This window comes from Herpailurus yagouaroundi, unplaced genomic scaffold (assembly GCF_014898765.1).
Source record: "Herpailurus yagouaroundi ecotype Mexico unplaced genomic scaffold, PumYag 557, whole genome shotgun sequence".
NCBI classification, from domain to species: Eukaryota; Metazoa; Chordata; class Mammalia; order Carnivora; family Felidae; genus Herpailurus; species Herpailurus yagouaroundi.
The window spans coordinates 339,404-364,139 of NW_024412774.1; the positions used below are offsets into that span (position 1 = coordinate 339,404).

Below are 24,736 nucleotides of genomic sequence, written 5' to 3' on the forward strand. Positions count from 1 at the left end.
TGTTTATTTTTTTTTGAGACAGAGAGAGAGCATGAGCAGGGGAGGGGCAGAGAGAGAGGGAGACACAGAATCTACCTCTTCCTTAGGTAAAGGTCCTATACCACACATGGTCCTGTGATGTACTCTGTTGTTCCCACCTAACCATTTGGCTGGGGAGACCACTCTCTGGCAGCTGCCCTGGGCAGTATTGGGTGGCATGATGGCAGTTCTTCCACCAGGCCCCTAGTGATGCCATGTAATCTGTGTCCAGCTTTTTGCTATTACAAATAGTGCTGCAATGGATACTCCTCTGCCTACGTAATTGTGTATTTTTGCCAGTTTATATTTGGAATAGAAGTGAAAGATAAATGTATATGTACTTTTGCCCAATTCCTCTCCCTTGGGATTGTACCTTACTACATTCTACCAGCAATGTATGGGAGGGTTTACAGTCTCATCACCTGAGTGTGGCAAAGTTTGATGCCAAACTTTGACTCTATGTGAATCTGATAGGTAAGAAACAGTATTTCAGTGTAGTTCTAAATGGCATTTCTCTAATTAGGAGTAGAATTTCTCTAATTATGAGCATCTTTTAATATGTTTAAGAGCCATTTCATTTCTTCTGTGAACTGTTCATATTTTGCCCATTTTTCTATAAGGTTGTTAGTCTTTTACTCTAGCTTTAGAAGTTCTTGATTAGTAATGTTAACCTGTAGCTTATATTACAAATTGCAATTTTTCGTTTTGTAATCTTTTTGAAAAAATTTTTAAAGTTTATTTATTTACTGTTACAGCCAGAGCAAGAGAACGTGTATACATGCCAGAGAGGGACAGAGAGAGAGGGAGAGAGAATCCCAAGCAGGAGCCGCACTACCAGCACAGAGCCCAACTCGGGGCTTGAACCCATGAACTGCGAGATCAGGACCTGAGCCGAGGTCGAGAGTTGGACCCTCAACTGACTGCGCCACTGAGGCACCCTGTTTGTAATCTTTTTTATATTGCTAATAGTGTTGTGGGTTTCTTTCTCATGCAAAAGTTAATCAAATTTATGAGTTTTTCCTTTATTGCTTCTGGATTTTGATTAATGGATAGGAAATATTCTCAAGTTATGGGGCAATTTACCCATGTTTCTTCTAGTACTTTTATGGTATAGTATGGCAATGTATGAATTCTTAGAATTTATCCTAGTGTATGGTGTGAGGAATGACTTCCATTTTATCTTTTGTCCTATGGCTCCATAGTTACACTAGCTAAGTAGCTTACATTTTCCTTACTGTTTTGAGGTACCCCTTTTATCATACACTTAAATTTCTACATGCATTTGAGTATTTCTGGATTTTCTGTTCAGTTGATCTGTATATATTCATGTGTCAATATTACAATTTTTAAGTTATGGATGCTTTGTAGTATGTTTTACTATTTAGTAGAGCACACCTCATTGCCCTTCTTTTTCAGGATGATTCTGGCTGTTAACACTTTTTTTATTGTTTAGCTCTTCTAAATTGGTGGAGAGTTGAAAGAGGAGCTATTAATAATAGTAATAACAATACTAATAGATTAAGGGCTTACTGACTGTCAGCCCTGTAAAGCACATATGTATATTAACTCAGTACTCTTCTCAACAGCCCTATAAGATAGACACTTTCTTCCCTGTTGAACAGCTAGAAAAACTGAGGCACAGGGATACCTAGTTGACTCAGTTGGTTAAGTGTCTGACTCTAGATTTTGGCTCAGACTTCAGCTGTCTCTGTTTTGACCTCACACTTTCCAGTAGGGTTCTTCTTTCCAGCTTGTCTCTTGGCTAAGACAGAAGACCCTGATGGCAAAGCATCCCCTGAGGGGAACCAAAACTACCCCCCCCCATAAGGACTGCCCTGAGCCAGCAAGACCCCACCTGTGATTGACTCCAAGACATTGATTTGACTCCATTGATTTGACTCTCAATATCTACCTGCATGTATCCACCCACCTTTGCCCCACTTTTTTCTTTTATAAACACGGAAATATTCTCATCACTTTGGAGATAGTCTTTGAGATATTAGTCCGCTGTCCAACTGGTGTTGGCCTCGTTGAAATTAATTAATTTTTTTTTAAACTTTTTTTAATGTTTATTTTTGAGAGACAGAGACAGAGCACAAGTGGGGAAGGAACAAAGAGAGAGAGGGAGACACAGAATCCAAAGCAGGCTCCAGGCTCCGAGCTGTCAGCATAGAGCCCGATGCAGGGCTTGAACTCATGAACCACGAGATCATGACCTGAGCTGACGTCGGACGTTTAACTGACTGAGCCACCCAGGCGCCCCGAAATTAATTCTTTTCTTGTTTCACCACTTGTCTCTCTGCCTTTGGATTTTGTCAGCATTGTGTGGCCAACCCTGGTCTGTTAGGGACCCCTGGAGCCAGGTGTGCTTGCATCCAGGTGCCTGGGCTACAAAAGAAGCTGAGATTTCATGCTGAGTTAAGATGGTTCTTTAGGATAAAAGTCTTTATAACTATAGAGGTTCTTAAGACAAAAGTCTCAGTCCACTGGATTTTTGAATAAAGTCACTTTCCTTACCACAGTGTCTTGCCTCTCCCCTTATATAGGCCTGTTGTGTGGTGAGCAAAACAAGGTTGGACTTGGATAGAACACCATTTTCCCTCCAGAGCTGGATGTTCTCTTAGGTCCTCTCCAAGAATAACTTACTTTAATTTGGGCTTTCTTCCCCAATTTCTACTCAGAAAGACTTGAGATGGAAGGACAATGGATCCTTAGTCTTTGAACCGTATCCCTGTTTCAGGTGGATAAAGTAATGATAATGGCAACCATATTCAACTAAAAAATAAAAAAAATACTACATAACATCAAATTGCTACTTTTAATTTTGCTCGTGTTACAACACTAAATTTAGTCTACTCTGTTCATCTACTCCCTGGCCCTTTAGGGTACGGTAAAGCTATAGCTGGGGCACATTGACTACATTTATAGGGATTCTCTCTAATATGAGTCCTTTGATGTTCAATAACATGAGAATTCTAGTTAATTTTCCACACTTGGGACACTCATAAGTTTTCTCTCCAGTGTGAGTTCTCTGATGCCTAATAAGAACTCCAGATGAAAGATTTTCCACACTGAAGGTACTCATGCAGTTTCTTTGCAGTATGAATTCTCTGATGAGTAACAAAGTGAGAACTCCCACCGAAGTATTTCCCACACTGATTACACTCATAAGGCTTCTTTTCAATGTGAATTCTCTGGTGTGAAATAAAGCCAGAGCTCTGAAAAAAATTTCCTATACTGACTACACTCATAAGGCTTCCCTCTATTATGTTTTGTTTGTTTTGTTTTTTGTTTTTTTTGAGAGAGAGAGTACGCTTGAGTGTACTCATGAGCAGGAAGGGGGCAGTGAGAGAGGGAGAGAGGATGCCAAGCAGGCTCCACACTGTCAGCACAGAGCCTGATGTGGGGCTCAAACCCACAAACCATGATCTCATGACCTGAGCCAAAACCTAGAGTTGGATGCTTAACTGACTGAGCCACCCAGGTGCCCATGTTATGCTTTCTTTGATAAATATTAAAATCAAGGATGTGACTGAAAGATTTCCCAGTGATTACAACAGAATAGTTTTTTTTTTTAAGTGTGAGACATCCTACCAAAAGCTCTCCCACATTAATGACATTCATGGGGTCTCTCTCCAGTATGAATAAAGAATGTCTAACAGGTAAGGAGGGCCAACTGAAAGGGTCCCATGTTGATTACATTCATAGTTTTTCTTGGGTATGATGAGTTCTTTATACAGTTGATTAAACTTAATTGATAAATTTCTTGAAATTGAAGTATTCTTGGATTCCTGAAATAAATTGTTTGGTCATGGTATTGTTCTTTAGATATACTGCTGGATTTGATTAAATATTTTATTTTCAACTCACGTATTTATATTCATAGATGAAGCTGGGTGATACATTTCTTTTTTATACCATCTTTATCAGATGTGAGTATTATGTTATCTTCATTTAATATTTTGTGAAGCTGTTCATTGTGTTGATATGGAATTTTTTTAACAAATTGGAATAGTTTATTCCTTAAAGTTAGATTTAAAGTCTGGGGCGCCTGGGTGGCTCAGTTAGTTAAGCATTGGACTTTGGCTTAGGTCAGGATGTCATGGTTCGTGGGTTCAGGCCCCACGTTGGGATTTGTGCTAAATATTAAAAAGAAATTTAAAAGAAAGGTTTAAAGTCAGCTATAAACCCTAGGCTTTGTGTCCATGTCACTTCCATGGTAATTATTCTATTGGAGTTTTCTGCTTCTTGTTCACTTTTGTTTGTTTATATTAGGAAATTTTCCATATAGTTCTGTATAATAGTCTCATAATTCTTTTAATTGCTTCTGTACCTGTGGTTATCTTCTTTCTCATTTACATTATAATACTTTTGCTCTCTCAGTCAGGCTTTTGAGAGGTTTATTACCATAACTTTTCTTTCCCTTTGCTCTCCATTTCATTTACTTTGGCTTTAATTTTCATTAACTTGAATAAATTTCTATTTTATTATTTTTGGTTTATTGTACTGTTTCTCCAGTTCCTTAAGGCAAAATATTAATTCCTTAATTTTTGATAATTCTACTTTAATAATACAATTAAGGCTGTAATTTTTCCTGCTATACAGCTTAGCTGTGCACCGTTTATTATGATGCATCATGTTCTCTTTTTTTTAATTTTTTTTTTTTTTTAATTTTTTTCAACGTTTATTTATTTTTGGGACAGAGAGAGACAGAGCATGAACAGGGGAGGGGCAGAGAGAGAGGGAGACACAGAATCGGAAACAGGCTCCAGGCTCCGAGCCATCAGCCCAGAGCCTGACGCGGGGCTCGAACTCACGGACCGCGAGATCGTGACCTGGCTGAAGTCGGACGCTTAACCGACTGCGCCACCCAGGCGCCCCTAATTTTTTTTTTAATATTTATTTTTGAGAGAGCAAGACAGAGCACAAGTGGCAGAGGAGCAGAGAGAGTGGTGGACACAGAATTCAAAGCAGGCTCCAGTCTCTGAGCTGTCAGCACAAAGCCTGCCGCAGGGCTCGAACTCACTGACTATGATATCATGACGTGAGCCGAAGTCGGACGCTTAACCAACTGAGCCACCCAGGCGCCCCATGTTGTGTTTTCTTTTTTAAGGGAGTTAGTAATCCAATTTTATTTTCTCTTTGGTTCAAATATTTGAAAGTTATTTCTTAATGTCCAGGAAATTAAGATATTTTTGATAATTTTATTATTTACTCATACTTTTATTAATATATGATCAGATAAGTCACCTGTAAAAATTTATACTTTAATATTATTTGTTTGATTAAGCACACTATATTCTTGAAATCATAGGGCACAAAAATCCTATATATACATCTATTAAATTGAACTTGTTAATTTTATTATTCAATTTTTTCATTAGGTTTATTTCATATACTAGATATGTCTGATTCCAAAGGCAGTATATTAAATTCTTTCTCCATAACTGCTTTTTCTTTGCTTTGCTCTAATCAAGTTCTCCTTGTATCTCAAATTGATTTTTGTGTCATTTAAGTGCCATTTTTTAGTTGTATATAGGTTTTAAATTGTTATTTCTTCTTTTAGAGTACCTTGATCACACCAAAATGTCTTTATCCTGATCAACCCTCTAACTTTTAATCCCACTTTGGTTGATTTTAATATTGACACATTTTATTTTGTTTGCTTTTGCAGGTATCACTTTATGTGGCACTTTATTTACTTCCAGTTATTCTTTAACATTTTGGTTTAGAGCATCTCAAATTAGAAAGGTGTGACTGAACTTTTTTTCACCTAATGTAATGGGCTCTGTTTTCTTGGGAGGGGAGGGTCTGCATTTTTTAAAAAAATGTTTGTTTTTAATGTTTATTTTGAGGGGGGTGGTTAGAGACAGAGAGAGGGAGAGAGAGTCCCAAGTAGGCTCCATCGTGTCAGCACAGAACCCAACACAGGGCTCAGTCTTAGGAACCATGAGATCATGATCTGAGGGGAAATCAAGAGTCAGACGCTTAACCAACTGAGCCACGCAGGCGCCCCTATCCTCATCCATTTCTGCAAGTGCAGCTGTCTCTTCCCCCAGAAGTTAGATTTGCCCACTTTTCTACTGGACAGCAGTCTTTGTCCCAAGGTCACAGAAGAGTCTGAGCTGAGCATTCTACTCACTCATCCAGACTGTTAGACTTTTCCTACCTAATCAATCTCCACATGTCTGTGAGACTGAGAACCATTCCACTAGCACCAAACTAGTTCCCTTCAGGCTGCCAACCCTAGGCAGAGTGCCTGTTCCCACTCCCTCCCCCAGATCCAGTGCTTCCCAGCGAGATATACCATCCCTTTGGGCACAAATCAGCACCCACTGGTGGAAAATTGCAAATCACATATACCCCCTGCATTCGTTTGCTATTACTGCAGAAACAAATTACCACAAAGTTAGTGGCTTAAACAATACAAGTTTATTATTTTAACATTCTGGAGTTCAGAAATCTATCACTGGACTGAAATCAAGGTGTCTCCAGGACTGTGTTCATTCTGAAGACTCTAGGGAATGAGTCCATTTCCTTGCTTTTTCCAGCCTCTAGAGGCCACTCACATTCCTTGTCGTATGGCCATGTATCACTCCAATCGCTGCTTTTGTCATATCTTCCTCTCTTATTTGGATCCTACTGTCTCCTTAAAACGACCCTTGTGATGACATTGGGCCTATGAGGATAATCCAGGATAATCTCACTATTTCAAAATCCTAACATAATCACATCTGCAAAGTCCCTCTGGCCATGTGAAGCACTATTTTCACAGGTTCTGGGGCCTAGCAGTAGACATATGTGGGGGTCATCACTCTGCCTCCCCAAATCCCCCAGGAGATTCAGGCATACTGAGGCCCAATGGCAAACTTTTGAGTGTAATGGCGGGTGCTGCTGATAATGAATTATGTGTGGCTGGGAAAAGATGGGAGACCACCAGCTGCATATATTCAAATTCTGCATCATCTCATCCTACTTTAAGGAAAGTGGGAACTCTTCCATTCACTTCAGAGATAAATTTCTCAGCTTCTAAAGCAGCCAACTGGATTTCAAATTTGGATGTTAAAGTGTCCATAGCCTTGCAGTTAGTGATCCCAAACCTCAGGGCCCCAGATGAGTTACTGGGCAAGCCTACCCTCATCTGTTCACTTCCTCTGAAGGGATGATTTCTCCTCTCCTCATTCACTACCCAACATCTTGCAGCCTGGTCAGTTTCAGCTGACACCACCATTTCTCAATTCGCTGAGGAAACAAGTCCTCAGCATCCTTTATGACCTCATTTCATGGAAGTTACATGGTGTAACTTCTGCTGACCCTATTGGTGGAAGCAGTCACCACATTCTAGGAATGGAGGAAAGGCAAAGAGTCTGTGGCCATATTTGAAACTGCCATAGATGTGAAAGCAGTCAGCACACCTCCTTCAGTGACCATCTTCTGGCAACAAAACTGTATGGCATTTCAGGATTAAGTGACCTCATTTGAGCACATGGCTGTGGCATTCCCCAGTGGATACTGGGCATCATGGTGAGGCCACTCCCCCAAGTAAATGGACATCCCTACATCATCAGTACTTGGAGAAGGAGCTGCTGATGTTCTCCTGTTAAAGATCTCCAACTGTGTAGTGGGAGGGCAGTGGGGTCCTGGCAAGTTCTTCAGCCCCAAATGTTTCATCTCTCAAAGAAGCTACCATGGAGATGTGACATAGCAGTCATGAGCCCTGTGCTTGATGCATGAAAAGCAATACGACAGCTAGTGTGCCATCACCATTCCCCAGGCACCTGGCCTCTGGGCTTCTCTAGTCTGTCTCCAGGGGCTGTTCACTCCTGTAGAGAAAGGAGTGAAACACGCTCACTCCAGATGGCATGACTGTGCCTCACCCTTGTCAGTGTTATGACCCCAAGGGCTCTGAAGGGGTGTGCCCTGTAGCAGTCAACTAATATCTGATGAGCAGAAGTTCAACATCTGACCCAGAGTCTTAGGACATAGTTTGAAATGTTATGTACAACTTGAGACAGCAGAGGTAGAGTCATGGAGCAAGGACTGGATGGGTTGCAGGTTACAGGCTGTGTGACCTGGAGAAAGGATTTTAATCTATCATCTCATGTAAAATGTGAAACATGGGCACCAACATGAACATTTCTGGGAAGCTCCCCACCCCCCCTTGCTGGGGGTTTCCCTCCCTCTAGGCCTCCAATGGTTGGTTGCTTAAGATGACCATTCCCTGAATCGAACATTCCCTGCATCCTGATGATGCTCTGAGGATCAGGGTTAGGATGACCCACTCATCCTAACTCATTTGGAATCTTGGGCCAGAGGGACTGTGGCCTTTTGCAGAGTCTGCTAGAACTGGTCTGACAATCTACTTCACTTTGTTTTAACACTGCTTATTTTAAGTATCAAATTATTAATGAAAGAAATTTAATAGGTGGAAAAAAACCCAGAGATTTCTATCACAGAAATATATAGTTTATTTATCTTTGTTCTCTTTTAGTCCTTGTCCATATGCATAAATACCACAAATATAATATCAGTGCACAGACTTTTTGGTACCTGGCTTTTTAAACTTACATTATAAACATGGTCAGGTTTCACTAGTATCACTTTTAATGACCAAATGAGCAAACAAATTATAACAGCAAATCAAGTGAGTGAAAAATTAAATGTTTTTCCAACTTATATTCACTAGCAACAACTCCCCACCAGTTTTCTCATTTACTTGTGTGCAGGGTGGTCTCCCTGGTTGTCCTTTGGTTTTGAGAACGTCATCACTCAGTGCTGCTTTTCATATTCAGTTCCAAATGCCAACCACGCCCGTTCGTGTTACATTGCAGGATCAGGCTGAAAAGGCCATGTCTCTTCAACCGGCTCAGCTTGAGGGCTATGAGGTAGGCTGTTTCTTCTTGCATTTCACCCCACTGTGCGTCTTCTGATGCCCAATGAGGTGCGAGCTCTGGGTGAAGGCCTTTCCACATTTGCTGCACGTGTAGGGGCGCTCCCCCGTGTGTGTTCTCTGGTGCCGGATGAGATGGGAGCTCTGGCGGAAGGCTTTCCCACAGTCCTGACATTGGTAGGGCTTGGCTCCGGTGTGAGTCCGCAAGTGCTGGGAGATGGCCGAGCGGTCATTGAAGGTCCGCCCACACTCGTGACACTCGAAAGGCCTCTCTCCGGTGTGGACTCTCTGATGTTGTGTGAGGGAGGAGCTCTGAACAAACGCCTTCCCGCAGTCCTGACACACGTAGGGCTTCTCTCCTGTGTGGATTTTTTTATGTACAGAGAAATATCTTGGATTCCGGAACGTTTTGCCACATTCACTGCATCGGCAAACTTGGCTCCCTTTGTGAATTCTTGTGAACGTAATCTGCTGAGTGCTCCGGCTGAAGGCTCTCCCACAACCACTGTTTTCTCTGGCTTTTTCCCCTTTGTGGCCCTTCTGATGAATTTTTACACATGGACCACGCGTCACCTTCTTAACCCGCGAGCCACGCTTGCGCAAGCGTTTCCTGGGCAGAGTTTTCTGGAGTGAGATAGGGCTCGTGACAAGGCCAGTGTTTGCCTGGGACTGGGGGCTTTTCTGAGGGAGGGTTTCTTCCTGAGTGAGCTCCACTTGCTTCAGTGCTGTGTCCAAGACTTCCTGGGTCCCACCCTGCAAGATGTCTCTTGAGGTAGAGGACCAGGTGTCATCCCTTGAGAATTCTTCCATTTTTAGGTCAGGGGCTGGTTCTTCCTCAGGGATGTCAGACTTTGGAGTTAACTCTTTACTTTCCAGTGTAGTCTCCCACCCTGAAAGAACCCAAAAGATACAGATACTATAGAGAGAAAGTGGTAAAAGGGGCTATCAGTATGACATCATCAAGTATTCAGAAGCTGGGTGTTTTTTTGTTTTTGTTTTCCAGGTACCGTCACGCGACCTGGGGAGACTACAGAAAGAAGTGAAGTAGCAAAGAGGGGAACACCGAGCTTGGCAGTCAGGGATGGGGCAAGAACAGGGAGCACTCTCCCAGCTCTCTGACTCCTCGTATGCCTTCAAGGTGGGCGGTAAGTCAGTCTTTCCCTGGGCCTGAGCCTCCACTGACCACACAATGCCCACCCCTTGAGGTCCATAGGACCAGTTGAAAGTATGGATGGTGCAAGGAACTCTTGTCAGCATGTCCAGTGCTCACACTGGGCCCAGAGAAGGTGCAGGCCCCAACTCAGGGCCCCTGACGTTCCCAGTCCCAGAAGGGTGGAGTGGCCAGCACGGGCACAGCCTTACCCACAGACACCAGGTGTCCAAAGGTTTCTAACATCACGTCGTGGTACTCGGTCCTCTGCATCGGGTCCAGCAGCCCCCACTCTTCCTTGCTGAAGTCCACAGCCACATCGAGGAAGGTCACTGGTTCCTGCAATATCACTCTGTCTGATCAGCAGGAGGGTCAGCAACAGAAACAGATGACCAGGGCCTCCCAACAGAGTCTGCTGTGCTGAGGACACCCCTGCTTTGGAGTTTGCTCAGAAACACTGACTTGGGCCCATAAGAGGCCCAGTGGGTCCCCTATCACAAACCCAGAGTCTGGAGGCAGAATCTACTTCACTAAGAGCTACAAACGCCATAAGCAAACTGCCTCCCTTGTACCCCAGCCTATATGCAGCTCATCCTTTCTGTGCAACTTCCCACAGAAGACTGCCCCTCAGACCAGCCCCGCCTGCTAGGCACACTCCCTTCTTCTGGGAACAGCCCCTCTGCCTGTGAAGGAACCATCCCTGCCTTTGTGGATGGTGGCTGCCAGAGGGTGGTGTGTCCAGAGACAGTGCCAAGATCAGTCCTTTCTGGGGAGCTGGCCAAAACTCTGGCAGGAAGAGGCCTCCCCATGGCACTCTGCCTGGATCTGTGGGGGCTTTTACCCACCAAGGGCAGAGCCTGCTTGAGAAGGAATGGGAGAAAGCAGAGCCATGAGACCAGGACTGGAGACACATTCTTCTCTCATCACCTGGAAGCCCCTGAATACAGTCTTGCCTGAAGCCTATCACAGACCACTCATTACATGAGAGCCAATAAATTCACCCTATGGTTGAACCAGTTGTGAGCCATCTGCAGCAGAAAGAGTCCTGACCAATACCACACATCACTCTGTCATATTCTCTGAGCCTCAACAGTCGGCAAGACACGGCCAGTGCTTTCATCTATGCCCCAGCTCTGGGATATTTTGAGGCAAATTCCAGATATTTTTTCCATCATCAACACCTAAGTATGCATTTCTGAAGGACAAGGGCTCTCTTGTTCTAACACAAATTCAGATGTGGTCTGCATGTCCCTACCTGGGGCTCCCAAGCATCTATAAACACTTGGCCCCTCCCTTCTCCTCCAGATTTCTTGCCTCCCAGTCCCTGTGCCCTTTCTTGGTCTCCACAGCAGCAACAAGGCAGCCCAGCCCTTCAGGCTCAGAAACTCTGAAAGGTCTGCCCTGTGGGAGGCTGGGAGGTAGGGGGAAGGTCACCTCATAGGGGACACTGACCAGAGAACAAAAGGGTGACACCCCCCACTCACCTCAGGTGGCACCTTTGCCGGCCAGGTGGTCATGTTCTCCTCCTTCTCTTCCTGAGGAGCTGTGGTCTCAAGAGAGCAGGTGGGGTCCTGGGCAGGTAATGCTGTGGGGAGACACCAGCACAGGGGATCAGCCGGATGTGGTGCCACTTCCAGGATGGGGCAATGATACCCACGTCTCTCTCTGGGACCCCTGCGGCCAGTGCACACATCGTATCTGCTGTTACTGCTGTGAGGGCATCTGTGCCCACCCTTTCTTGCCACCAGCTCAAGTCCCCACTCTGGCTCCTCTTCACAGCCTGTGCCCAAATCCCCACACCTGGTTAGCTCAAGATGCATCACCCTAAGGGTGACCCTAGGGCACCAATGTCCCCATTGCTGAGACCCCTGGCCCCACTGCCTCCCTCTCCAAGGACTGTCCCGGATCCTGTCCCTCCTCTGAGACAGCTGCCTCATCTCTCCATTTGCCTCAACAGCTGGCCTCACACTGTTCCTCAGAAGCAAAGACCCCTTTTCTAGCCTCCGAGTATGTTGCCTCTTTACCTTCCTTGTCCTCTTCCTCTTTGCCTTCTTCCATGGACTTCCTCTGACCCCCGGGACTGGACCCACTCTCATAACACACACCCATCTAGATGAGAATTTTATCAAGTTTCCTCCACCTTCAAAAACCATTCTGCCTGGCCTTCCAGCCCCTCTTAACCACAGCTCCTTCATGCCTGACTCTCATCTATTGCTGCCTGGTACATGGTCTTCCATAAGGATGATTCCACCCCTGCTCTCAAGGGGGAAACACGATGTGACCCATTCTGGCCCACCAGTCTGCCACCTCCTCCTGGCCACAATAATTAAATCTGAGATGAATACAGGGCACAGAGCTAGACAAGCAGAGCCAAAGAGGCTTTTGTTAGAACATTTCCGTGCAGGGAGGCTCCCTATGGAGACATCCTGCCTATAAGTGAAGCTAACGGAGGCCAGCAGAAGTATGATAGCAGAGAGAGAAGGAGTCCTGAGAATACTACAGGAGCCCCTGGGTCCACCCGTGCCTGAAGCTAGATCACCCTGGGACTTTTTCAGTAAATTCTCCTCCCCTGGCATTCACAACTGAGAGTCGCAACTAACTCGCTGATAATGAATGTAGGATTCTCAGGGTTCTCTGGAAGGCCTCTCTTCCTGCCATCCATTATAATATGAATTGATTTCATTCACCCCCAAGGTGTGAAATGTAAGACAGACTGGCTTTTGTCTTAGGGGCTTCCCAACTGTCTCCTTGGCACCTCTATCAATTTCCTATTACTGCTCTAACAAATTGCCACAATGGTGCCTAAAAGCAAGGTTGTTTTCCTATGATTATGGACATCAGGTCTGACGCCAGCCTCACTGCACTACAATCAAGCTGGTGGCAGGGCTACCTTCCTTCTGAGGCTCTAGGGGAAAATATGTTTGTCACCTTTGCCGGTTTCTGGAGGCCAACTAAAATACCTAGCGCCCAGCCCTTCTTCGTGTCTTCTCTGCCCTGAACTCTCGTGCCTGCCCCATCCAAATAACACAGTATAATCTCCCCACCTCAAAATCTTCAATTTAATAAACCGCATCTGCAAAGTCAATTTTGCAGTATGAGGTTACATATTCGGGTGAGCAAGTGCTCCATGGCACTCAGCCTGACAAATCAAATTTCATGGAATCTCACCCCCAAACGTACTCCCATCCCAGCCCCCCACCGCTGTAAGTCCTGCCCAAGCCACCACACCTCTCGGTGGGCATGGTAACGGCTCTGGGTGGCCAATCTGATTCTCATTTTGCCCTTGTTTTTTGCCCACCAACCATCGCAAACTGCAACCTGGTAAAATTTTTTTTTTTTTTTTTTTTTAAGGTTTATTTATTTATTTTGAAAGAGAAAGACCGCACAAGAGCACAAGCAGATAAGGGGCAGAGAGAAAGAGAGAAAATCGCAAGGACGCTCCGTGCCATCAGCACAGAGCCTGATGCAGAGCTTGAACTCAAGAACCATGAGATCATGACCTGAGCTGAGATCAAGTCAGATGCTTAACCGATTGAGCCGCCTGGGTGCCCCCTGTAAGGGTTAATTTGTAGTGTAGGGCTAACACCTAGCTTGAAAAAATAACAGCTTTGTTCTGACACTGAAGATATAGAGACAACAGCCTTGCTTTACTCTTGTAAATTATGCTTCATACTCTTGTAAATCAGTCTTCACCAACGAAGGAAACAAAAGCTCAAAGAAAAGAGCATCAGAGGCAAGGTCAAGGAGATCCACTGGTTGCAACTAAGCGGCAGAAAGTCTAAAATAATTACCTCATCTGGCAACTGTTTCTAACTCATCTGGGAACTGTTTCTCTGTTCTGTTCCCAGGTGATGATAAAACGATGTAATCGGCCATAAAATTATCAAGAGTGTTGGTCCCGATCGGGTCGGCCTTGCCTCTCATTGCAATGAACTTTGTTGTGACTGTCACTGGTGCCCGTAGCATTCAGTTTCAGGAGTCGTGTGGATGCAACATTTGGTGCATTGGCCGGGAAAGTTAAAGTTCTGAAACAGGGCCCTTTCCCCGGATTGCTCTGCCGACCCCTGGGAGGAAGCTCGGGATTGGGAGAGGTAAGGAATTCTTGGGGCGTGCCATTTGAAGGATTCAGGAGGGTCTGCCTGACGCGGCTATAGAACCAGAGTCAGGGATCCTACCGGGACGCCGGTGGACCCCATTAGGTTTGGTTTTTGTCAAGAAGGATCCTATTTTCAGGTGGCTGCGACGGCCTACTGGCCTTGAGATCTCGAACTTGTGTTTTCTTCGTGTCTTAATTGTCTTCTTCCTGTTGACTGGCTGTGCGTCCTTGTCAGTTTTGCCTATCTTGTCATCGGTCAGAATCAGACTACCCCCACCCCGCTGAGTCTCATACTAACCCATTTCCAGGACTATAGGAGAGCTGCCGCAGTTTTCGGCCTCCACATTAAGAAGCCAGTCCTTCGAACTCTGCGAGGTGGAATGGACCAGCTTTCAGGTCGAATGGCCTCCACAGGGGAACTTTAACCTTACTTTGATATATCAGGTTCGTGATAATTGTCTTTTCTAGGCACGAAGACCAAATCCCATACATTGGGGCACGGAGAACCCTCATCGAAAAACCTCCAGATTGGTTAAAACTTCTTCCCCTTCCCCCTCGCCTCCCTAAAGTACAGGCTTTGCCACTCAAAGGTCGCCCATCTGGAGCTCAGAATAAGAATCTTGACGAGACTAAGTGGCCGCCCCCTCTATCACCTGCACAGGAGGGGGGTAAAAAAAAAAGGAACGTACCACCCACCGCCCTATAGTTCTCGCCCAAAGAATACAGGTCAAGATGCTTCAGATCTGGAGACAAGCCCGAGTCGGGACACTCCCCTGAGCCCGTCTCACACCCGGTCAGGGACTCCCTTCCATCCCCCTCCCGCTGCCCTATCCCTTCTTCCAGGGCCACCCCTGCACCCCTGCAGGGTGATGTCCGACCCTTTATGACTTATGTACCCTTCTCCACTAGCGACCTTTATAACTGGAAGCTTCAAAACCCCTCGTTCTCAGAGAAACCCCAAGCATTAATTTCTCTTCTTGAAACTCTATTTGTGACCCATCAGCCAACCTGGGATGACTGCCAGCAGCTCTCGCAGGTTCTCTTCACCACTGAGGAGCGGGATAAGATCCGTCGCGAGGCCCGGAAATTAGTGATGGGGCCAAACTGGCAACCCACCGAGGATCCCGCTGGATTCAAGGAAGTTTTTCCTTCCTTGCATCCTGAAAATTGGGACCCAAACACTCCTCACGGTAGGGGATCATTGACCCTATTTCACCAGACTCTACTGGGAGGTCTCTGAGCGGCCGCCCGCCGGCCCACAAACATGTCTAAGGTAACAGAAGTAATTCAGGGGACCGAGGAAAGCCCCTCAGCCTTCTTAGAAAGGCTCACGGAGGTGTACCACACCTTTACCCCTGTAGACCCTGAGGCACCTAAAAATAGAAGGGCATTAAATCTGGCCTTCCTCTCACAGGCAGCCCCAGACTTATAAATGGACATTCATCCCACTGTACCGAATCCTTATACTCTCCTTAGTTTGCTTCCCCCTTCTCAGGCATATTATACAGTTCTGGACTTAAAAGATGCCTTCTTTGCCATCCCGCTGGCCCCACAAAGCCAGCCACTATTTGCATTTGAATGGACTGATCCTGAAAAGGGACAGCTCACCTGGAGGCAACTCCCCCAAAGATTTAAAAATTCTCCTCTTTTTAATGACGCCCTGCACCAGGATTTAGAGCCATTTCGAATCTCCAACCCGCAGGTGACCCTATTGCAATATGTTGAGGATATCTTGTTGGCGGCCCCCTCTCATTTAGAATGTCTGAGTGCCACCAGAGAACCCTTGAGTCTTCTGCAAAAACTGGGGTACCGAGTGTCAGCCAGAAAAGCGCAGATCTGCCGTACTGCGGTGACCTATTTAAGTTACAACCTTCAAAAGGGAAGTGCTATCTCGGTGAACAAAGAATTCGGGCTAAACTCGATATTCCTCAGCCTAAAACTCGCAAACAAGTTCGCGAGTTCTGAGGGCAGCAGGCTACTGCAGAGTATGGATACCTGGTTTTGCTGAACTGGCAGCCCCTTTGTACGCCACTCTCAAGGGGTCTCCGGAGTCCTTCACGTGGGGGGAGACTCAAACTAAAGCCTTCCAAGCCTTACGAGAGGCTCTCATGACCCCACCGGCCTCGGCCCTGCCAGATCCCACCAAGCCATTCCATTTGTTTGTAGCTGAAAAGGGGGGGGGGGGGGTAGCCGAGGGAGTTCTGACTCGGCGCCTGGGAACTTGGCACCGACCGGTGGCCTATTTATCCAAGTGGCTGGACCCAGTTGCTTCCGGGTGGCCCCCACGCGTTCGACAAATTGCCACCACCGCGCTCTTAGTTGAAGACGCAGACAAACTAACCTTGAGGCAGGCACTGTCTGTCACCGGGCCCCACGAAGTGGAGGCTTTACTGCGGGCTCCCCCAGAGCGACGGCTGTCAAATGCTCGGATTACCCAATATCAAGTGTTGCTACTCGACCAGACCCGAATACGTTTTTGTGCCCCCGCAGCCTTAAACCCAGCCACTCTGCTGCCCGAAGGACAAGGTCCCCCTCTGCACTCCTGCCCAGAAACCTTGGTGACGATCTCGTCCCTCCGCTCCGCTCTTACGGACGTTCCCTTACAGGACCCTGATATCAGCATGTTTTCAGGCGGCAGTAGTTTTGTGTTTCAAGGGCAAAGGCACGCCGGCGCTGCAGGGACGACGGACCGCGAGGTTTTATGGCAACACACCCTTCCCCCGGGAACTTCAGCCCAGCACGCAGAGCTCATCACTCTAACAAAAGCCCTCCAACTCGGAAGAAACAAGCACTTCATATTTATACAGACAGCCGCTATGCTTTTGCAACCGCGCATGTGTACGGATCCATTTATCAAGAGCGGGGTCTACTCACGGCGGAAGGCAAGGCCATCAAAACTAAAGCTGAAATTTTAGATCTTCTAGCAACCATCTGGGAACCTACGAGGCTGGCAATCATTCACTGCCCGGGACGTCAGAAAGGCGACTCCCTAGAAGCAGTTGGAAACCGCCTGGCTGATGCAGCAGCCCGAGAAGCTGCCCCAACTAAAAGTAAAAGTGCCTTGGAGCTACCGATCTTGACCGAGGGAGCCCAGTTACACTCCTAAAGATTTGGAGTGGGTTTCAAGAAAAGGGGGAAGTATGATGCCGGGACAAAAGTGGTCTCAGGATCCTGAAGGTAAGATCCTCTTACCCGCGGCACTCGGGCGGCGCATGGTGTGTCAGCTCCACCAAGGGACTCATCTGGGAAAAACGAAGATGGCGGAATTAGTGCGGAAGAAGTTCAGGGCGCAAGGGCTGGGAAAAGAGATTGAAGAGGTGGTTGAAAGGTGTGCAAGTTGCGCCCAAGTAAATCAGGGTGCAAGTAGGAAGGTTTCAGAAGCTAAAAGAGATAGAGGAACTGAGCCAGGCCGGTTTTGGGAAGTAGATTTTACTGAAATTAAACCAGGGAAATACGGATACAAATACCTGCTTGTTTTTGTAGACACCTTCTCTGGGTGGGTCGAGGCGTTCCCCACTAAATCAGAAACGGCTCAGGCGACAGTTAAGAAATTATTAAATGAAATAATTCCTAGATTCGGGCTGCCTCTGAGCATAGGATCGGACAATGGCCTGGCCTTCACGGTGCAGGTGTCCCAGGGTCTAGCCCGGGCATTGGGAATAGATTGGAAATTACATTGTACATATAGACCTCAGAGCTCAGGTCAGGTAGAAAGGATGAATCGGATCCTAAAAGAGACCTTAACCAAATTGTCCCTTGAGACGGGCGAAAATTGGGTTGACGTCCTGCCTTTTGCCCTTTTGCGAGCGCGTTGTACTCCATTTGTCAAGGGATTTCCCCCTTATGAAATTTTATTTGGCAGACCTCCACCTATCCTGCGGAGGCTAGGAGGCGACGTAATGGAACAGTTGGAACAGGACCGCTTGCTGCCTTCACTCGTGGCCCTGCAACATGTACAAAAGGAAATAACCAGGGCCTTAAAAGAATCCTTCGCTCATCCTCCTGTTCTTCCCCACCCCTTTCAACCAGGAGATTTAGTCTGGGTCAAGAGGCACGAGCTTAAAACCCTGGAGCCGCTCTGGAAAGGACCACACACCGTGATCCTGACTACACCCACGGCCGTGAAGGTAGATGGTGTCCGAACCTGGATTCATCACTCTCAGGTTAAAAAAAAAAAACAACTGTGTGAAGGCAGGAACACCCCAGACTGATACGGAACCAGATAATGAACAGCAATGGAAGGTCCGAAGGCACTCAGAGGATCCTTTAAAGGTAAGACTGATGCGGGCATAATAATAATAATTGTCTGGGTTTGCATAATGATAAGCGTGGGAGACTGTACGGAATTGCGTCCCCTATCTTTTGGGCCATACCAATGGGAACTCAGGGACACTGTCATGGGGAAGGTGATAGCATCTAATACCTCTTCCACTGTGCCTTGTTTTTTGTTTGATTTATGCGACTTGGTGAGTGACTCATGGGGGACTTTTAATTACTAATTATAAACAGCCAACGGGCTTCGCTCCTCCGATCCCCGAAAACCCCTATATGGTTACCTATGGATGTGGACACAGGGATCAAGAACAAAAATTGGCTAACATACCAGGGTTCTACAGTTGCCCTGCAAATAGAAAGTCGAACGTGAAGGAAAAGACCAGCAATAATTGGTATCAGAATTTATTCTCTTGGTCCCCCTGGTTCACATCACTGCTCACCACCATAGCTGGGCCACTGCTATTGTTACTTCTCGGGTTAACTATCGGCCCATGCATTATCAATTGGTTAGTACAGTATGTCAAGAGGCGAGTTGGTGAAATAAAAATTATGATGATTAGGTCCAACTGCGTCCCCTTAGTTCCTAATGATGAATCAAGGGATTGATTCACTGACAAGAAAAGGGAGAAATGTAAGGATTAAAGTGTAGTGTAGGGCTAACACCTAGCTTGAAAAATAACAGCTTTGTTCTGACACTGAAGGTCAAGAGATAACAGCCTTGCTTTACTCTTGTAAATTATGCTTCATACTCTTGTAAATCAGTCTTCACCAACGAAGGAAACAGAAGCTCAAAGAAAAGAGCATCAGAGGCAAGGTCAAGGAGATCCACTGGTTGCAACTAAGCGGCAGAAAGTCTAAAATAATCACCTCATCTGGCAACTGTTTCTAACTCGTCTGGGAACTGTTTCTCTGTTCTGTTCCCAGGTGATGATAAAACGATGTGATCGGCCATAAAAACCCTGTACCCCAGCTGTTCGAGGCCGCACTCTTATCAAGAGTGTTGGTCCCGATCGGTCGGCCTTGCCTCTCATTGCAGTAAACTTTGTTGTGACTGTCACTGGTGCCCATAGCCTTCTGTTTCAGGAGTCGTGTGGATGTAACACCCCCAACCTGGAAAATGTTTACTCTGTCAGACAATACCACATGTCCCTAGAGCTCATGGACTGGTTCCCACTGCTTTACAGTAACTCTTCCCATTCCTTTAGGACAACACGAAAACCCTTGCAAGGGCCCTGCCAGCCCTGTCCCCTGCTCCCTTCTACCATAGACCCACCCAATTTCTCTCGGATTTTTGAATATACTGTCATTGCTCCCACTTTGGGCCTTCACAGGCAATGCTCTCCTGCTCAGCACATCCTTCCTGTACCCTTCTGAGTTCCACTCCACACCAGGTGTCGGCTACAAGCAACTTGCCTCCAGGAGCCCCACCAGCACGCTTGGGTTCTTCTCAACCCCATCATTGTCAAACACGTATTCATTTCTCAAATTCCCATCATTCTTACTGGGTCTAAGGCTTGTTGAGCTCATGCATCTATGAATCCTGTCTTGGTCACCACTTTATCCACAATTCCCACTCTGGGAGGGGTGCCTGGCTGGCTCAGCTGGTAGAGCATGCAACTCTTGATCTTGGGGCTGTAAATTTGAGCCTCAAGTTGTGTGTGGAGATTACTTAAAAAAATTAAGTTTTGGGGTGCCTGGATGGCTCAGTCAGTTAACTGTCCAACTTCGGCTCAGGTCATGATCTCACGGTTCATGGGTTCAAGCCCCGCATCAGGCTCTGTGCTGACAGCTTGGAGCCTGGAGCCTGCTTCAGATTCTGTGTCTCTCTCTCTCTCTCTCTCTCTGTGTGCCTCCCCTGCTCACACACTCTCTTTCTCATAAATAAATAAACGTTAAAAAATGTTTTTAAAAAGCATTCTGGGAATATGCCTATGTGACTAAAATCACGTTTTCTATTGGCTTGTAGCACAGCAGGGATTCCAAAAGGATGAGAATGAATGATTTTATTCCTTAGCTTCTATCACAAGCCTGTGGAGGGCTAAAGAGTGCAGTCCCAGGCCCTGCCCAAGGGTTTCAGTAGCTGTGAGGTGTGGTCTGAGACTTTCCATTTCGGTAGATGGGTCCAGGGATACTCGGATCCCTTGACCTAGGGGCAATGGCAGGTATTTCAGCAAGGAACCATTGAAGCTCTGACTCAGGAACACGTTGGGGAGGTAGATGCTCTTGGCCTAGATGAAGAGGCATGACCCTTCCCCGACCCTTCCGAGGAAGCCTGAGTTCTTCCTCCCCCATTCTCCAAGATGCGTCCACGGGAGTGTCCCTCTCTGCCCCTCCACTGCACTTACCTTCCTCCTCAGATATCCAGGTTACATCCTCCACCAGGGCCACTGCCTCCTGACAGTCCTCTGGGTGCTGTGACTGCACCCACCTCTGGAGCTTCCTGGGCAGCGCACCCAGGAACTGTTCCAGCACCAGCAGCTCCAACATCTGCTCCTTGGAGTGCGCCTCGGGCTGCAGCCACTGGCGGCACAGCTCACGCAACCGGGCCAGGGCCTCTCGGGGCCCTGCCACCTCCTCGAAGCAGAACCCCCGGAACCTCTGGCGTGCAGCTTCAGGGTCAGCTGGATGCTTGCCTAGCTGTTGAGTGGGCTCCCCAAGTACTTCTGGGCTTAGGCCCTCGTCTTCAGCATAGAGGGCCCGAATCTGGGCATTTCGGGGACGAGCTACCTCTTGGTTCAGTGTGAGGACTTCAACGACTTCGATCTTCATCAGGGGATTCCCAGCAGGAAGAGGATCCACTTGAGGGTCCAACTGAGCCGCAGGACACTCTGTAAGTCAAAAGCACAGCCAGAGAGATGGCCAACAAGCACATGAAAAGATAGTCAACATTATTTGCCACCAAGGAAATGTAAATCAAAACCACTGTGAGGGGCACCTGGCTGACTCAGAAGAGCGTGTGACTCTTGATCTTGGGGTCATGAGTTTGAGCCCCTTGTTGGGTGTAGAGATCACCTAAATAAACAAAAACTTAAAAAAATATATCGTGAGATACTACTTCATACTTACTAGGATAGCTATTATCAAAGATGGGTGGTAACAACTATTGGCCAGGATGTGGAAAAACTGCTGTTGGTGGGAACACAGAACGCTGCGTCATTTTGCAAAACAGTCTGGCAGGTGCTCAAAAAGCCAAACACAGAATTATAACCCAAGAATTCTCCTAGGTATACATCCAAGAGAAATGAAAATATATGTCAATACAAAAACTTGTACAGGAACTTTCACAGCAGCATTATTCTTAATAGCCAAAAAGAAAAACAAATGTCCATCAAAGGAAGAATAAACAAAATATGGTCTATCCACAAATTGGAATATTATTTGGCCATAGAAAGGAATGAAGTAGTGATACGAGCTAAGCCTCGACAACATTATGCTAAATGGAAGCAGCCAGACACCAAAGGCTAATTTTAAGATTCCATTTATACGAAATGTCCAAAATAGACGAATATACTGAGACAAAGTAGATTCGTGGTTTCCAGGAGATAAGGAATTCAGACAATTAGGGGGTGTTGGCTAATAAAAATGAAGCTTTTTCAGGGAGATGATAAAGACGTTCTGAAATTAGACTGTAGTGATAGCTACATAACCTTGTGAATTATAGTAAAAACCACTGAACTGTACACTCTCAAAGGGTGAAGTTTAAGGTATGTAAATTATACCTCAATATGGGAGGGGGGTGGGAAAGCAAGAGGCAAGGAGGCTTAAGAAGAGACCTGTGATGCTCTATAGGCCCACAGCTATGTACAGGGAGTAGAACCTGATCCTGCCTCCATGGGAGCCAAGAAGACAGGAAAGTCTGAAGCCCTGTGTCTTGGCACAGAACTCACAAGAACACAACTCCAGCACGGCCCTGAAATGCTAAGGAGGGCACACAAACCAAAGGAAATAAGAAAGCACTCTACAACTCTTAACGAGAAATGCTAACTCTAAATGACTTGAAAGCTTTAAAACTGTCAATAGAGGGGCACCAGGGTGGTTCAGTCGGTTAAACATCTAACCGCCTCAGGTCACAATCTCACAATTCTGTGAGACGAAATTCTGTGTCTCCCCCTCTCTCCGCCCCTCCCTGGCTTGTGCTCCTGCACTCCCTCTCTCTCTCAAAAGTAAATTAATAAACATTTTTAAAAAAGTAAATAGAAAAAATGTAAATCACGGATTATGGTTTACTTCCAATTAGGCTTGTTTGTTTATAAAAACAGAAATGGTCCGGCTGATGTCAAGAGCAAATGTGCCTGCTCACACTTGCTGTTTTGAATATACCTGATTAGCACAACTCTACCTGCAAAGGAACTTCCAGCATGAACTCAAAGCCTTAGCAACTAATGCCAGGGCAATCAATGCCCGGGGACTTTCAGCTGGTTAATCCTGTTCAGGGAACTATCGGGAGAGGAAGACCACTGCAGAGACACCAAGAGAAGAGTATTTGTAGACAAAGGCCAGACAGCATACGACAATAGAACCCTGACCCCGCAACCTCAGGACTTGTTTGACCTGTTTGACCAACAGTTTTTTTTTTCCACCCCCAAGTCAATAACCTCCAGTCAGAACCTTCCTTTTTTCCGCTATAAATTTTCCCACGCCTGCCTCCCTGCCAGTTTCAACTAAACACTAGGTGTGGTGGCAAACGCCCTGCTACAGTGGCCTAAGTAGATGGCCTCCGCATGTCCTCATTTGGGTGGTCTTTTTTCCACAACACACGTTTCCTGAGCAGGGGTGCAGGACGGAGCAAAACTGGGAAACACAGGTAGTGCTAAAGCACCGCTCAAGAAAACTGAAAGATTCCCAGGTAAGCATTAAAAATTACGCTGGTTTTAGTGTGATCATTACAACGGAGGAAAGCTCCCGTCACGTGAAGTAAAAGAGCGCAGCAGGAAGTGTGAAGTGACCGCACCCGTGTTGTTTAAACACACAAACTCGGAAAGACCCGAAGAGCAGCGGCTGCCTGCGCGCCACCCGCACTGTTAAGCAGCGGCCCGGCCGGCCTTCCAGCACCGCGGCGTCCGGGAGGGTGGCGCTGGCGGAGGCCGCAGCCACAGGTACACTGCGGCCCGCGTTCGGGAAGCTGAAGCTTCCGTCCCCCTCCCACCGGGTAAACGGGACGACACCGCCCACGTCCCCATAGCCACGCCCCGATCCCCCGGTCCGGACGTGCATCACGAGCCTGGTGCCGGGCCACTACAACTCCCAGGGCCCTTCGCGGTGCACACTTCCGGAGCGGCCATGTTGAAGCTGTGGGTGCGACCCAGGCCCAGACCGGACGGCCGCCCCTTGGCGAGTTGCTGGGCTCTCGGCCTCCTGCACTCTCGTTCCCTCCCCCGCCCCCCTTCGCGACGGCTGACGCACCCTGGGGCGGCGCCGGCGCAGCTGGAACTTCCATATACACCTTCCCGGTCTGCCAGTTTTCACCCTTCGGGCAGGCGCAGGGCGGAGGATCGCAGTCGCTTCCCCCTAAGGGAGCGAGCGCCCGGATTCCTTATCCATTTTCGGATCCCCGATTCTACATTCCTCCCCGTTTGCGTAGGATGTTTTTTGTGTTTTTTTTCCCCCTCCCCCTCCAAATTTCCGGATTACAGACCTTGGCTCGTCTATGGTTTCCTCGGTTTACTGGTTTCACAGATCTAACCGGTGTTGGAAATTGCTGGCACGCTCTTCGAGAAGTGAGTCAGCTCGAGGTCCGGAGTCACCAGCGATGGGTGGGGCCGGGCCCGCTGCCCCGGACGGGCCTTGGGCGCTTGGGGTTGCAAAACACGTCCTGGGTCGCGCTTTTAATCTCGGCCATCGCCAGTCACTCCTTTCCTAGTTTTTTTGTTGTGTTTTTTTTAAAACAGATTTTTATTAAAAGACTTTTTAAGTAATCCCCACCCAATGTGGAGCTCGAATTCACCACAAGATCAAGAGTCCTAGAATCAAAATCTTAGTCCAAGGGATTTTTTTTTCCTTGATAAAAATAACTACGTTGATCTCCTATTTCTGACCTCCTCCCCTAAACAAACTTTTCTATTAATGGGGGCTTGCCCTTCCCAACTCATTTATATTTATCCTTGTCTTCAGAATTTAATTACCTTCCTGTTCCCTAGGATTTCTGGGGGTTCATTTTCCCCTCCAGATTGTTGATTTAAAAGCAAAATTCATTTCCTCACTTCCAGTTAGCGTTCTCAGAGCTTCAAACTGCCCTGAGAACAACTCAGGAAGCCAAGGATGACAATTTCCCGGATTCCCAGCAGGGCTGGGCTTGAAAAGTGCCCCA

General features: G+C 46.8%; 1 protein-coding gene and 1 long non-coding RNA gene across 8 annotated transcripts in view; both read right to left on the bottom strand.

Annotated features, from left to right (window-relative positions):
• Positions 1–6,427: 6,427 nt before the first annotated feature.
• LOC121023428 (uncharacterized) lies at positions 6,428–7,261 on the bottom strand. The gene is made up of 2 exons (XR_005787383.1): positions 7,154–7,261; positions 6,428–6,697 (listed from the first exon to the last, which is right to left on the bottom strand). It is a non-coding gene; the product is annotated as an uncharacterized LOC121023428 (long non-coding RNA).
• A 1,201-nt stretch (positions 7,262–8,462) lies between these two features.
• The window catches only part of ZNF274 (zinc finger protein 274), a 35,660-nt gene continuing 19,386 nt past the window's right edge, over positions 8,463–24,736 (bottom strand). For 6 of the 7 annotated variants that reach the window (XM_040465246.1, XM_040465245.1, XM_040465247.1 and 3 more), the window contains 4 exons: positions 20,775–21,257; positions 11,543–11,643; positions 10,271–10,397; positions 8,463–9,798 (listed from right to left, as the gene is read on the bottom strand). In XM_040465246.1, the coding sequence (XP_040321180.1) occupies positions 8,897–9,798; positions 10,271–10,397; positions 11,543–11,643; positions 20,775–21,257 (1,613 nt within the window). In that variant the 3' untranslated portion in view covers positions 8,463–8,896. Of the gene's footprint in view, positions 9,799–10,270; positions 10,398–11,542; positions 11,644–20,774; positions 21,258–24,064; positions 24,354–24,736 lie in introns of those variants that run through there. The other variant, XM_040465251.1, reaches the window with a different exon arrangement.